This window comes from Barbatula barbatula (genome assembly GCF_947034865.1).
Source record: "Barbatula barbatula genome assembly, chromosome: 4".
Lineage (NCBI taxonomy): Eukaryota > Metazoa > Chordata > Actinopteri > Cypriniformes > Nemacheilidae > Barbatula > Barbatula barbatula.
The window spans coordinates 3,396,879-3,412,544 of record NC_136768.1 but is presented as its reverse complement, the minus strand read 5'-3'; the positions used below and the strand labels follow the sequence as shown (position 1 = coordinate 3,412,544).

Here is a 15,666-nt window from a genome sequence, read left to right as displayed (position 1 = left end):
TGAAAAATAAACACTCGTAGTTGAACTGTATGTGAAAGGAACCGGATGTAGCATAGCAAACAGGACTGACAACCGTACTCTGTTGCTGTGTCAGAGTTGCTGCTTATACAGGCACATATGCAGAGAGAGAGAGGCAAGTTTTTAAACGTACATACAAACATGCTGGCTGGAAGCCGGCAGCTGGAGGGTGGAGAGGTCGGAGTCTCCACAGTCTCGGCCTGATTAAAACTCCCAGCACAGCCTCTCACTCCCTCTGGATTGATTAACCTGACCTGTATCGGATCAACCCCTCGGGACAAGAGCACAGCCCACTTTTCTGAAGTGGATGAGCATGGGGTGGGAGGAGAGACACAGAGCGGTGTATGGGGGAAAGTAGGACCGTACAGAAAGCGGAGAGAAACCAGACCAGACTTGCAGGTCAGCACATCAGCAGCACAATGCTAATCCCCGCTTTCATGTTCTGCGCTTCCTGCCCTTTATGCCTAGAACTTCGTTTTCCATTTTCAAATACAATACACCTTGTAATGTTTAATTCAAATGCAAACGACACGTTTTCTGAGAGAACGTATCAATTATTTAGGTTTTCATTATTGTGATTATGAGGGCAGCACAGCTGTGCGGTGTGCTGTCAGCGTACGGCTGTCTCTGAGTCCCAGCCCTGAGACAAACAGCTTGGCTTTCTTCTCCACAATCAACACTCTCTAAAAGAGATACTCCCTGACAGCTATGGCTAGATGAACTGAAAATAAACCAGCACACGCACATATATAGTGCCTTATAAAAAGCATTTAGACTTCTAAAACATTCTCTAATTTACTAAAATAGATATAAAAAATAACGTTCTTTCAAAAGACTGAAACTCAAAATAACCGTGATATTGTCTTTACCATCAGATATTCTCCAAAAAAGGATATATTTTCGCCAATAAAAAAAAGTTAAGAAATAATAAAAAGTGTATGAACAACTCACATAATTTTGCAGCAACAGTGGCTTTGGGGCAAGTATGTACCAGTTTGGCCTACTTTTCAGGAATGATTTTTGATCCTTGGCAAAATTGCCGCACGTTTGAGTCGATAAATGTTAAGTATTGTTATTTTTAAAACAACAAAGCTGTAACGTTGCTTATATAATCTTATGTTTACAATCATTGAAGAAGATGACGCTTTTCTTAAGTTTTTGCAAGTTTTTCCATTCATTCTTGTATTTTAACAAGCCGCCCGGTCCCTGCTGATAAAAACAGCCAGACAACATGATGTTATTACCAGCATACTTCACAGTAGGCTTTGTGTCTCTGAGGTGTGGGTAGCGTTAGATTTACACCACACATATTGGTTTGAATTCTGGTTAAAAATCTTGGCTTCATCTAACCACAAAGTCTTTTCCCACATCGCAACTGGGTAAAACAGTTTTTTGTCTGCAAACCCCAGTCTTGCATTCACTTAGTTTTTTAAATGGCTAAGCTGCTCAACTGTGTCTTTTTTTTATTTGCTTGCTTGTTTGTTTGTTGACAGTTTTGAGGCATTTCTTAATAACACTTGGATATTTATTTGTCCTTGTTTCCATTTGCTTTACTTTTATCTCCTTTTATTAGCTTTATTTTCACAGTTGTTTTTCGTGTTAAGCGATTTAAAAACACCCAAACAATTAGTTTGTCACTTGACACATTCTGACGTCTTTACACGTGTTGGGCTATCATGCTTAACATGGTCAAGTCATACGTCTGTGTTTTGTTGGCAATCGGCATGTACATGCATAATGTACAAAACACGAAGGGATTAATGTCATGGTGTGTTGCTTGCTCGTGCTGTAGTTCCATCCCACTCTCCCCACTAGTCCCACCTCTAGCAGCTCGTGTTTTTCCGGAAATAATCGTACAGCTGTATCTCTCTTTTTTATTTTTTGATCAAACTAAATACTCTTCGAAGATATGACGTATGCAATACTACTATATAGGTATTTAAGATTAATATGAGATTGGCAGAAACTGTCTGTGATACGCTTTAAACGTTGATCTTTAATCTGTTGTAGTCCTATACACAGGCTGACTGGTTTAGCTAAACTGTTGAAGCCAACTTATAGTTTAAATGCATTGCTAATAAAATTGTTGCATCACAGAATTATGATAACTTAGAAACTGATAATAGATTCTGACATACAGCCAACAGGACAGAAGCACAAAAGCACAAATGTTAACAAAATCAATCTCACTTTCAGGACTTACAGAATTTCTGGAAGTAGACTGGAAGTACAGTAAAGCAGGACCCTTTCTTGTCTCATGACATCACCCCTCAAACTCGCGAGCGCCAACTTTTCCTTGTGAGTGTGACATCTGACTTCTCCTGGTACTTGGTCTCAAAGCCCCTGTAGGCTTTACTAGCTGGGTGGCTGGTGTGTATAAATTCTGTAGCCAGAACCTGCCCTTGAGTCACACAGTTGTTTGTAGAACGCTTTTCAATGTGTTTCTGGTTCCTCCCTCCCTCTTTCCAGGCCCGGGCATGCAGCAGACTAATTTGGCCAACCCTCTCTCTTCTTTCTTTCTTTAACCCTCTTTTTTTTTAAAGGTCCCAGGTGAGCAACGTGACCATTGGATTGGCAAATGGCCTGTTATTGTTGGTCATGCTACGAGTGAGAGTTTGGTGTTTGTGGCATGCAAGCGCGTGTTTGGAAACCACAGATTTCTGCCCTGTCAGTGTCCCTCTCCTCCACCACATTAGCTGGGGCTGTTCCCAGCAACTGCTTTGATGGTGAGTGCCGCGGGGCTCCGATCTCTGTTTCAGGTTGTAATTATTCTCTGGAGGGGCCTCACCTGGCTGTGGGCTCCAGGCAGAGAGAGAGAGAGAGAGAGAGAGAGAGAATAAGAGAGCGAGGAATGACTGAGAAAACTGACATGAAAAACAAGAAGATGAGAAAGAAGAGAGATGAAGGAATAAGTATATTTAAAGAAACTATAAGCTGTAAATAATGACCAAATGTGTGAAAGACATAATTGACTTAATTTACATTTCAAACGTGCAAAAATAAATAAATGTCTCTCGTAAAATTCATATGAATTTTAATTGATATTCATATGAATTGATATGAATCATTTATTGTATTCTATGTGGAGGTCTAAGTTTGGGACACATAACGCTTATGTTGCCACTGTCAATACAGTTCTTTTGTTGTTCATATGTGATTATTTTTATATAATGTTGTTTATTGATATTATCTTGTTAATAACATCATAATTTTGATATTATTGGTGCTTGACCACCGTGATTGCCATCATTGTAAAGATGATTAAAAATGTCTCATGTTCTATCTTAAAGACCAAGAAATGAGGGTGAACAAATATTGACAGCATTTTCATTCTTCGAAAGCTGCTCCGTTAAAGACAATTCATGCAAAATCAGCGCAATTAAATCAAATGATAAAGATGTTATGAGAAACTATAGGCATTTTAACTGCGATATTAACATTACAATGGTGTAGAGTATTACATCACTGCCTGTTCTTCGCAGAAGCGCAGAAAGCATCGACTTCCCACTGTTTCCCCTGTAGTACCGCAACGGGGGTACAGCTCCTGGGGAGATTCGACCTGATTTGAATAGAGCAATGTGGTTTCCCCTGCCGTAGCTGAAACTGTTGTCTGATTTCATGAAAAGCCCATTCAGCAGCCTGCACGTATGCGAGGTTTGCGCAAGTTACAGCTGCCAGATCCTCTCCTCGAACTGCCACGGCTTGTAAAACAAAAAAGCAGATTGGAGTCATACATGAATTCGTGAAGGAGGAGAGAGAGAGCGAGGGAGAGAAACTACAAAGTAGCCCAAAATCTATTCATGAGGTGTCAGCTTTCAACAGCATGTTGACACATGCCTACGTCTCCTAGGAAACGGGTGCCCCAAGCGCAGTTATCAGCGCAGTTCTGTGGCATGCAATTATCCAATTATCCCCCCTCCTGAATCAGCACATCAAATCACATGACACATTTTTTTGCTAAATCCTACAACACCTTCGCATTTGCATGTAGCACTTGTCCTTTTAGTTCTCGCTGTCTCCCGGCTACGTTTTCACTTTCTTTAATCGTTTGCCTCTCTTCTTTTTTTTTGGTCCGGACCGTAAAGTTCTTCATGTTGTGCGTGTGTTTTGCCTACACCCGCTTTAATTCAGTCTGAATGATCATAAACTGTCAAATGAACAGTTGCATCTCTCAGCGGCGAGTGCGTCTTTTTTAATTGTTTGCCTTCTCCTACTTTATAAATCACACCCCTCCCTTTTCTGTTCTCGCTTTCTCTCTCCGTCGCTCGTCCCCTCCTCCCGCTCTCTGCCTATTTCCAGGAGCAGCTTGAGTCCTGCTTTTGGCTCTGCGGGCCTGCTTTGAGTGCCTCTGACTCACAGCGGTGTGGTTCTGGAGCGGCCCTTCGCTCTGGCGGTGAGGCCGGCTGGAGAGGGGCCGCTGTCACAGACCTCTCACCCCCTTGCATGCTGGGCATCGTGGCTCAGCAAGCATTCAGAGCCACTTTATCTGTCCACTATGACTTCCCTGTCGATGTGAAATAGCATTTGCAACCTACTTTCCTTATCCATTCTGATGTCTTTCTCAGAAAAATGGGATAGTCAAACATTTAATCATTTAGCAGACGCTTAGAAGGCACACAATAGAAGCTCTCGCGTCATTGAAAGGGCAATAATGTGCAGATATATAGAAAAGTGTGACTTTCTATTTACCTTAATATATAATATATATAATAAAAAAACTATGGAAACCTTATTTTATTACCAACTAATTTGTTGTTGTTGTGTATAGTGATAGTCTATATTTCGTGTCACTACTTGGTTTATGTATAATGCTTTTGAAATGTCATAACTAGTGAAGACCCATGCCGATAAAATATGCATCATTTCATATGCATACCAGGAACGTGCTATTATTATGTTGTATTAATAAAGTAAACATGGTCATTTTCTGTTGGCTTCTAACAACCAAGGCCTGCGAATAACTGGATACCAAATGTGTTAATTACACAAATGAATCAGTGAAGGAGGAGGAGGGGGAAGAAAGAAGTGACATTTACTGAAGAGAGGGAGAGACATGTGGTGAAGTAGAGAGAAGATAGAGAGACAGAAAGAAAGACACACAGAGACAGCTAGAGAGAGAGAGAGAGAGAACTGAGGCAGGGCGGGTGGAACGTTGGACTTCTGCTGTCAGTTGTGCTGTACTGCATTTTTCGTTTGCAAACACAAACCTTTGTGTGCTCATTTTCCTCTTTCTTACTGCTACACTCCAGTACCTTCTGAAAACGCTCAGTCATATCGGTTAACAATGCCAGAGCTCCCACAGAAGGGGGGCCTGAGGCCCAAGGACGGGTAAATACGCATACGGTGGAAAAAACGACCTTACGTAAGACTGACAGAGACAACAAACTCTTCTCACAGGATGGAAATGAAGATAAATATTACAAATGTTTTCGTTTGGGTTATAATGAACGATGCTGCTTTTTAGGTAATCAAATGACAAGAACAGTAATTCAATATGAAACTATTGTAATACAATATAAGACAAATGAACATATCAGAGAATAATAGTAATAACAATATTTCATTATGATTGTAAATAAAATAAAGAATGTAACACGCTCAGCAGGATCAAAACTTAAATACCATAGATGATTTATGTCACTTTTAATCTAAACCAATGATGTAATATATTGAAAAGTAAAGCATTTGCATTGTTTTTTCACTACAGTCAAAGAAAATATCAACCAAATATCAACCAAAAATGTAAATAACAGCTATGAAAAACATCACCATCTGACTCGGAAGCTGAAGGGTTAAAGGTAAAGTGAACTGAATTGTAAGAAGTTGGTTTCCAGGGGAACTATTCTTACTGTTCCAGCTGAGTTGGGCCAAACCACTCAGTGTTCAAAAAGGGGGAGAGCGAACACAGACAACACGCGTATCTAAAATGACAGTTTTGAACAAAACGAAACACAAACAACTATAATACCTAAAACTCCCCGTAGTGCCGACAAACGAGTTTCAGACTGTTCTTTACCAACTTTGCTTGTTTTAACGGGTTTAAATATGCGCCTCCCCCGCGGCCGCTCTGTGCTGGCGGCCCTGCCAAGTCAGTTTGAAAAGATCAGACAAAGGCAGCAGGAAGCCCCTCGGCTTGGCAATGAGTGCGAGCGGAGCACAAACGCAAAGCGAAACCTCGCTCTTGAATCTGATAGCGATCGGATCGGACTGAATTTATTTTCTCCCGTGGTTTGTTGCCGTTTTTCGCGTCTTTTGAAAATGTACGACCGTCTAGATCCCCGAGTCGAGCGACGGCTATTATCCGAGCGCCAAACGGGCAGCAGCGCTGACTGAGCGCCAGCGTTCCCCCCGGATCGAGCTTCTTTTTTGAGGCTTTATTTCACCGATTTGAACCTTTGCTGCGCCACCGAACGGATCACGTGGGACGGAGTTGATCGAGCTACGCAGTTAAATGTAAAAAGAAAGCCTGTTGAGTTCTTTTAAAAGCCTTTTTTTTCTCCTGGGGGGACTGTGTTCCGCGTCGCTCGGTGGGGGTTTGCCGCCGTTTGTTTTCCAGAAGCGCGCGCGGAAGATGGAGACGCACATCTCATGCCTCTTTCCGGAGATATTGGCCATGATTTTCAGCTACTTGGACGTGAGGGACAAAGGCAGGGTGGCCCAAGTGTGCACGGCGTGGAGGGACGCGTCCTACCACAAGTCCGTGTGGAGGGGGGTGGAAGCCAAGCTGCATCTGAGGCGGGCGAACCCGTCCCTGTTTCCCAGCCTTCAGGCGCGGGGCATCAGGCGGGTGCAGATCCTCAGCCTGCGGCGCAGCCTCAGCTACGTTATCCAAGGGATGCCCAACATCGAAAGCTTGAATCTGAGCGGCTGCTATAACTTAACGGATAACGGCCTGGGTCACGCGTTCGTGCAGGAGATCCCTTCTCTCAGAGTGCTCAATCTAAGCCTTTGTAAACAGATCACGGACTCCAGTTTGGGCAGAATAGCCCAGTATCTAAAAAACTTGGAAGTGCTGGAACTGGGCGGCTGCAGCAACATCACCAACACGGGGTTATTACTCATCGCATGGGGTTTGCACAGACTCAAAAGTCTTAATCTGAGGAGCTGCCGGCATGTGTCGGACGTGGGCATCGGGCATTTGGCCGGCATGACCCGCAGCGCGGCCGAGGGCTGCCTCAGTCTGGAATACCTGACCCTACAGGACTGTCAAAAGTTGACGGACTTGTCCCTCAAGCACATTTCTAAGGGCCTAACCAAGCTGAAAGTGCTCAACCTGAGTTTCTGCGGGGGGATCTCGGACGCCGGCATGATCCACCTCTCGCACATGACAAGTCTATGGAGCCTTAATCTACGTTCATGCGACAATATCAGCGACACGGGCATCATGCACCTCGCCATGGGGACGCTCAGACTTTCTGGGCTCGACATGTCTTTTTGCGATAAGATAGGCGATCAGAGCTTGGCGTACATCGCGCAGGGCCTTTACCAGCTCAAGTCGCTGTCGCTGTGCTCGTGCCACATCAGCGACGATGGCATCAACAGGATGGTGCGCCAGATGCACGAGCTGAGGACGCTGAACATCGGCCAATGCGTGCGGATAACAGACAAAGGACTGGAGCTCATCGCCGACCACTTGACTCAACTGACCGGCATCGATCTGTATGGATGTACGAAAATCACTAAGAGGGGACTAGAGAGGATCACGCAGCTCCCCTGCCTTAAAGTTTTGAACCTGGGCCTTTGGCAGATGACTGAAAGCGAAAAAGTGAGGTGAAACTTGACGAGATTCTGGAGGGAGGGAGGGGGTGGGTGGGGAGTTTTATTTTAATAAATAATACAAATCAGACATTCGTACTGTCCTAGATGGAGTTCGGTAGAGCGAGGCTAATAAAAACATTGGCAAAGATAATGAATGTGATACATGTTGTCGTTGTTGTTATTATTAACAACCCAGTCAGTGTAAGAAACACTAAAAAGTTATTTTTACTTAACAGATCGCAATATTAAACCTCCTCTTCCCCAAGTATCCGATATTTTGGCTACCTCGTTAGATGTATTATATATATTGTTATTCTTAAGAAGAATGAAAAATTGTGCCTAGAAAAAACAATCCCCTCCCCCATTATCTCGTCTTTGGCTCGGGGAAAGCAAAAAGACTGAAAGAATGGATGGATTCAAACGTTGTTAATTTCCCTTCAAATAGACAACAAAGGGAGTTTTAAGTAAAGATTGGCGCGGCTCAAAACGAGTTTATGCAAAGACACGCGAAGATGCTGGGTTTGTAAGCTGATTTTTTTCTATTTCAAATCTTTTAGTTTTGGGCCTGACAGCTTTTAATTCCTGCTTCGACAGAGGAATGAGGTTCTGCTAATGTATTTATGCTTATGTAAGCAGATATTGTCCAATTCATGGCTGTTATTCAGAGCGTTGTACTTCAAATTGAAGTGAAATTTGTCCCAGAAAAAAACCCTGTTTGCAAATTACCGACACCTTCTTTGCCTTTTCAAGGCTACACGGGCACTACCACGTTATTAAAACAACGTGTCCGTTTTAAATTCATTAATATTCAACGTTGCATATAAATGACATGTTCGCAATCGATTCTTTTCTCGGGTAACACGCAAAATGTGTGTCAGGCCTATATATGTAACATGATGTATCGACCTGCAACATGTATCCAGTCCTGCTGAGAAGCTACTGTGTTCTAATGTACTGTAAATGTATTTGTAAAAAAGAATCCCGAATTAAGATGTTTTATATTCTTACAGTAAAAACATTAAAGTTGATATTTATATAAATAAATACATGAGCCACGTGCAATTTCGTTGAAAGGTGGGGAATGGTTTTTGCCGTAATTCATGCATTAAGTGTTGTTTTGGTACCTTTAATGCATGATGAATGTCATAATGTTAAGGCATTATCCAGATAATGTTATAATACATTATCAGAAGGACACCAGGAGGCAAAAATATGTGGGGTTATTTTGTTGATTGCAAGGCAATGTCGTGGCTTTGAGTATTCAGCATTTTAGGAGGTAATGGAAATGATATTTGTGTGTTAAGGGCATGCATCATTTGTGTGATACATTATTTATGAAGCGAAACAAAATGGATGCTTTTTTTAATTTGACCAGCTAGGGTGTTAAAATGGCATTTATGCCTTTTGCCATCTTTATCCAAGCTGATAATATAGCTATTTTAAAGGATGTCATTTCAATTTGTTGATGTAATGCTGCAGTTCATATACTCTTCATATTTTAAGGCCCCAGAAAAATTATAAATCCTCTAAACAGTTGCAATTGTTTCCCTAAATTCAGAAGTCAGGTTTGGTTTTTTTTTTCTTCTTCTTGCTCAGTCACGCATACCAGATCTAAGAGACAGGGTTTGTCCCACGGGAGTCTTCCTCCCCCAAGGAAAAAAATCTGCAGACCACCCCCTTTCTCAACCAGACTCTTTTAAACATTCCACACCACCATTCAAAGCATTTAAGCTTTAGTCTTTGCTCCCCTCCACCGTCCGGAGGGGTGGAGGATTTAAACGGGGGTGCTGGGCTCTTGATGAGAGAGGGAAAGAAAATGTAAGCCCATCTGAAGGTTACCGCCATCCCTCTTTCGCAAACTTGCTGTGTTCATAGATTTTTCGTCTTTCCCTTGAGCTAAATTTAAGATGCCTTTTACGCCATCTTAACATGTGTGAGTCATAGATTTTTCGTCTTTCCCCTGAGCTAAATTTAAGATGCCTTTTACGCCATCTTAACATATGTGAGTCAGGTATAGCATGCTGTTTTGTAATAAAATCCTTTGACCGATACTAAAGATATTATTTGACGGTATTAAAACTATACTAGTGTAAGGCTTTGCTAAGCCAAGAAGACCTGGTGCAAATCAAAAACGAATTTATTAAACCTGGGAGAAATCTCATGCAATTAAAAATAAAAATGAAATAATAAAATAGCTCTTACAGCAGGCAACAGGGTCATTTGAACAAAGCAGTTGGAACATTAGCGGTAACCTGTTAAGGCTCTTCCAGCACCTGTGGTTAAAGGTGCCTCTGGGCTACTGTCAGACGCTTTGAAGTTTTAGACTGTTCCAGAAGGGTGGGGGTTATTTTGCTCTTGTCTAAAGTTGCAGACACTTTTAAAAGGCACATGTGATTTGCTCGGAGAGCCAAAATTCAAGCACAAACAATCCCATCATCCGATTAAAGTTTCTTAATGTCTGATGGCAAGATTAGAAATAAATGTCTGATTGAGACTATGCAGAAGGTTGAGAGTTCAGAGAAGGTGGCTAAAAGCTCTGCCGGCTACAGATCTCTGGAAAATGGAGAGGAATTTGTGAGTCACTGTTTGACTTCGCCGTGTTAGAAAAAAGCGGTGTGGTTGGAGAACCCGGTCTTACTTTTGGAGACTGGCACCGACTAGCAAACATGGAACCCACGAGATGCTGTAGTTTCGTCGAGGTGCTATATTTCCTCTCTGTGTGTGGTATTGCTGTGTTTATCTGTTCAGAACAATAGCGTGAGGCCAGATGCAGGAAAATTTAATCTCTGTCACTTCTGCACAGGACAAACACATGAGGTTTAAGACTCTGTGTGGTTTGCACTGCAGAAAACATTTAGCTAATCAGAATTTATTTGCATAGGAATTTGAAAACAACAATTGTCAATACTTGTTAAGCTCATTTAAACATCATGTGCTGGAGGTTTAAGAGATTGCGGTGACTGCCCCAAATTCAGATTCAAAAAACATGTTCAGGTCCCCCCAAAATGAATAGTTGTATTCATTTTGACGGAAGGATAAAAAGGTTCTTTTTAGGACATACATATGTATAAATGTCTTAATATATAAATAATTGCATTGTGATATTTTAATCATAATGAATCCTCCTTTTTTATTATTGAAATGGTAAATGATAAAATGTTATACTTAAAAGCATTGTAACACACCTATGAGAATCATCACTTAATTATGAGACAATCCAGAGGTGTTTAGTGCTCACATTTTCAGAAAAAACATAGTCCAGATATATTTTCACTTTTTTCCTTTGGGGTAAGATGTAACCTGGACATGGTTTTCGTGAGATTCTCTCGTGAAGACGAGTGTCTCACGGGTTTATAGAGATATTTAGGTTTGAGAAAGACAGTGGAATAAACTTTGCGGTGTATGCTAACTGTCTCCCGTGGCTGTCAGGTTTAAGCATACCTCTCATTAGAGCTAATCCACAGCAGTCTTTTCACATTGCGGCCTGGATGACGGCCATATGGCATTTTTACAAGCAGTTGGTACCACACACAACTGTTTTACTGCACATACTGTACGTCAATTTCTTTTTTTAAGTAACCGGAAAAAGGTAGGGCTGCAAGTGAACAGGCGAGAAGATCGGACTACGCGTGCGCGCAATGTCCAGGTTTGGGCTGGTTTGCTTTGCCAGCTCTCCCTTGTGGAGGTTGTGACAGAGTTTGACTGGAGTCATGTGACCCTGCTGGAAGTGTGAGTACAGAGGGTCTGGAGCCAGGAGACCCAATCTGTCACCCTCGCCCCACCCTTCACACACGTTCTAAGAAACAAATTTACAACGGCTAATTTGCACCTCACACAGGCACACAAAGCCACACGCTTCAAATGATAGGCAAAATGTAGGAAAATTAAGGAAATCAACAGATCTATTCTGTCCAACATATTTCTGTGCGTCCAAGGGATTGTGTGCAAACGCTTTCCATATCAGACACACGTAAACTCTTATTTTCCGCCTCTCTTAAAAAAATGGCATTCGGCTCGTGTTGCACCAGTTTTCCCCCTTTTTACAGATTGTATTAGTTGACGGGTCCACACGTTCATATCTACTTTCATACAGTGTGAAATGCAGCTCTCCGGCAGCACTCTGGAGGCAGGAGGTCTGTGCATGAAAGAAACTTGAGTGTGAGACTGAAAACCACACCGCACAACAAAAACAATTCAGGGAAAAAAACTGCGCGGAAGCTTTGTTGCTTCTAAACCAGCTCGTTTGAATGTTAATCCTTTACCTCGAATTGTCACGCAGTGCACAACTTTTTTTCTTAGAGTTCTTAAATATAAATTGATAAAATGTCATTACAAAACATATACGGCTCTGGCTGCTGATTGGTCAATGCAGTATTTCAGATATTCAATATGTAAAATATATTTACTGTTGTGATGCAAAGCACCCTCTCACATTGCAATATAAATAACATCCCTAAAAAAAACAATTAAGTTTGGTTCGCACGTCAGTGTCTGTATCTTCTAGTGGAAGGACTGTGCTCAATACTTTTTTTAATTAAATAAAATGTAAATGATTTGTGCCCTCAAACATCACATATCCCACTTTTATCTTGAAGGTCCTGTGTATGAAATATAGCGGCATCTAGTGGTGTGGTTGCAAATTCCAGCCCACCCTTTCGAAGCACTACTGAGTCTGACACAGGACTAAGGTGTCGTCATGTTGTACACATGGTGTATGTAGATATAGATAAATAGCTCATTCTAAAATAATAAAAACATTACGCTTCATTATATAAGTTCTTTATACACCTATAAAGACAGTTATGTACATTATGTTGCATTTCTGTCAATAGATTCTCCAAATTACACACTGGACCTTGAATAAAAAAAGAAAAGTGCTTTTAGGAAACAGAAAAGTGGATGCTTTGGAAACCACAGTGTAAAACACAAGAAAATGTTTGGCTTTGTAATGTAAAAGGTAAGAGCTGATAGACGAGTACTTGACTGTGTGTGTTCAAAGTCCGGGCTACAGGCCGACTTCACCGAAGGAGATTTGTTGTTGCACAGAGTGGGTGGTATGGGTGTGAGTGTTGTGTGTGTGGTGCACAGAATCCACTCAAAGGAGATAGTGAGACTAAAAGGAAGAAACAAGATGAGGGATGGATGACAGAGGGAGGTATACTACTGTAGCTAAAACCACTCCACACATACGGCAGCCTCAGTCCGCCATCGCCAAACCCCACACTGTCAGTTAAGACGCTCTCAACAGGGGAATATATTTTTAAAAGTGCCATTTGGAATCGCCCCCAGAAGTCCAATTCATGATGTTTCGGTAAAACAGATGCTCGTTCAAGCACTACATACACAAAAAGCACTGTAGGTCAGATGGATTTATAAATCTAATGGGCTTTTTAACATGGCTTCAACGTGGTTGAAAGTTATTGGTCGAGAAATGGAATAAAGATGTATCCTGTGAGCTAGAAAAAAAACAGCAAATCTGGATTAAATAAATCAAAGTAGATCCAACATGGCATCATAGCCATAACAAGGAAATTGACTATACTGCCGTACCACAGATTAATGACAGGCATCCACAGACTGACGGAAATAAATGGCTTTGAGGGATATCAGAGAATCTTTATTTGAATGATAAAAATATTAAATGAACAATTGGCCCATCATTTACTCTCACATCTGTCATTCCTAACCCATGATTTCCTTTGATAACTACAAGTTCTATATACTCCAACAGACAAAATTGCAGTAGTTTATATGACAAATGTACAACAAGTTTTCTGAAGCCATACACCAGGGTTGTGTGTAATAGCAATGCGAAACTGTATCGATATGAACTGAAAATCATTTGTTTCCAATAGCTATCGTGGCACTAGCATTGTTATTATTAAATATCTCCGATTTCTTTACCTCTCTCTCTCTCTTTATGCATTTATTGTTTTAAAACATTAAAGTTTGTGTCAAAATCTCTCTCTCTCTCTCAGAGACTAGGAAAAGGCAGTGTTATTCAACAGGAAGTGAAGCCCGTCTCTAGAGCTTTAAGGACAAATAGACCGGTTTGATCAAGTTTAGTGCCGGGCTCTCTGGAGCCCACCTCTCAATACCGGTTCTAGTACACAAACACAGGAGAGTGCAGGGAATGAATAAACACTTATAGCTTCATCTTGCCTGATTTAACTCTACGTTCGATTCTTTCTCTTTTAAATGCGAGGCAAAACGTCTGAGATATCTCAAAGAATTTGTTCTTAACAAATACGAAAAGATTTAAAAGGCCATGAAGATGCAAATACAGATTTTAAAACACTACTTCTGATTTCACCTGCAAATCAGTACCGTGGTATTTCCATCTGATACCATCGATGCACCGTGGTATAGCTGCAAAACTTTCGGTTCTGTTGGAGATTCATGAAAGTGAGAAAGAATTTAGTTACAGACCGTCACCATTTTCAGCCCAAACTGTGAAACACAACAGTGCTGGAATTATATCTAAAAACAGGATACAATATAGATGAATGAACACAGCTGCACTGGAAGCTGCATATTAACAGAGCAGAACCCACAGGGCTGAATGCACAAGGCCTGGCAGCTCAAAGAGTAGCTAACCTCAAACTGTAACGTCAGCAAAAAGGCACCTACCATTGTTTTAGCTTTCAATAGAACACACATACAGTGGACGTTACTGTGGGGTGTAGGGCTGTCATACACTGAAACAAAGCGATAGCTCATCCAAAAGTGAAAATTCATAATTTTCACACCCACATGTCATTCCAAACCTGGATGACGTTTCTTCTACACAAACAAAGATATTTTGAAGAACGTTGGCAACCAAACAACACTGTACCTCATCGACTTCCATTGTATGGACACAAAGAGACATTTTTCTGAATATCTTCTTTTGTGTTCCACATAAGAAAGAGTCATATACAGGTTTTGATGAGGGCGAATAAATGTCGAGTGGCCAAGGTGAATCGGTTCGTCTGTTCCTAAAATATAAAAGCTTTGTAGGATGACTGCATTGCTTTTGGTTATTGTCCTGTGCTAAAGAGCCGACCGATAGCGATGCAGGAATATGAAACCACATACACTGGGCAGCACTGAGCCCATTCCTGCACCTCATTTCCTCTCTTTCTCTGTCCTTTCTTTTCTCCTACGAACTCATCTCACTTTGTGGCAGCCGTCCATCTCTTCCCCTTTCTCTCAGCCCACTGTAAAATGCCATGCTCTCTCTCTCTCTCTCTCTCGCTCTGAGATTTAGAGGCTCTAAGTGTGACATGGAGAGGCACAGCTTGTGTCTGCCTCAAGGCAGCAGTCCGAGTCAGCCGGGGAAATGTATAAAGTGTCTGACGTTATCGCCATGCGGTATGCAAAGTATTCGTTCTCTGCCTAAACCCTTCATCCATCCTTTCCTTCTTTCTCACCAAATCTGTACTCCGTTTTACATTTCTGACATCTCTGTCCTTTTCTCTAACCCTTTTTAATTCTACCTCCGCTCTTTGCAATTTACATATTCATTTGAGTACTTCCTCACATAAACTAACTTGTGTGAAACACCTTCACATACCAACTCGCACCACTTGCATATCTGCCATTCTAACCTCCTGTTTTTTTAACGTTTGCTACTTTTTCCATCTGTTCTTCCTCCCGCTTCCTGTCTCTCTCTCTTTCTCACACACACTCAGAGCAGTGGATGTTGGGAAATAGTGGATAGTGTTTTACTTTTGTGCTGCCACTTCTCTCTTTTTTTTGCTTTGTCACTCAACGCGACATGTCCTGTCACATGGTCCATTCGCTTCGACAGTCACGGGCCCAGAGAATGCTGCCTGTCGTTCTTTTTTTCTCTCTCTTTCTCAAGCTCTCTCTATCAATCTTCCTTGCTCTCTTTTCAGCTCTGTCTCT

The 15,666-nt window shown here is 41.6% G+C and overlaps 2 protein-coding genes across 2 annotated transcripts in view; one reads left to right on the top strand and one right to left on the bottom strand.

Annotated features, from left to right (window-relative positions):
- wnt5b (wingless-type MMTV integration site family, member 5b) overlaps positions 1-15,666 on the bottom strand; it is a 58,477-nt gene that overhangs the window by 14,558 nt on the left and 28,253 nt on the right. The window lies entirely within an intron of this gene.
- On the top strand, positions 6,143-9,938 carry fbxl14b (F-box and leucine-rich repeat protein 14b). The gene has a single exon (XM_079455318.1). It carries the CDS (start codon positions 6,590-6,592, stop codon positions 7,790-7,792), a length of 1,203 nt encoding a protein of 400 aa, XP_079311444.1. The 5' UTR covers positions 6,143-6,589; the 3' UTR covers positions 7,793-9,938.

Coding starts and splice junctions, on each gene's coding strand:
- fbxl14b (XM_079455318.1), top strand. CDS start 6,590: ATGGAGACGCACATCTCATGCCTCTTTCCGGAGATATTGGCCATGATT.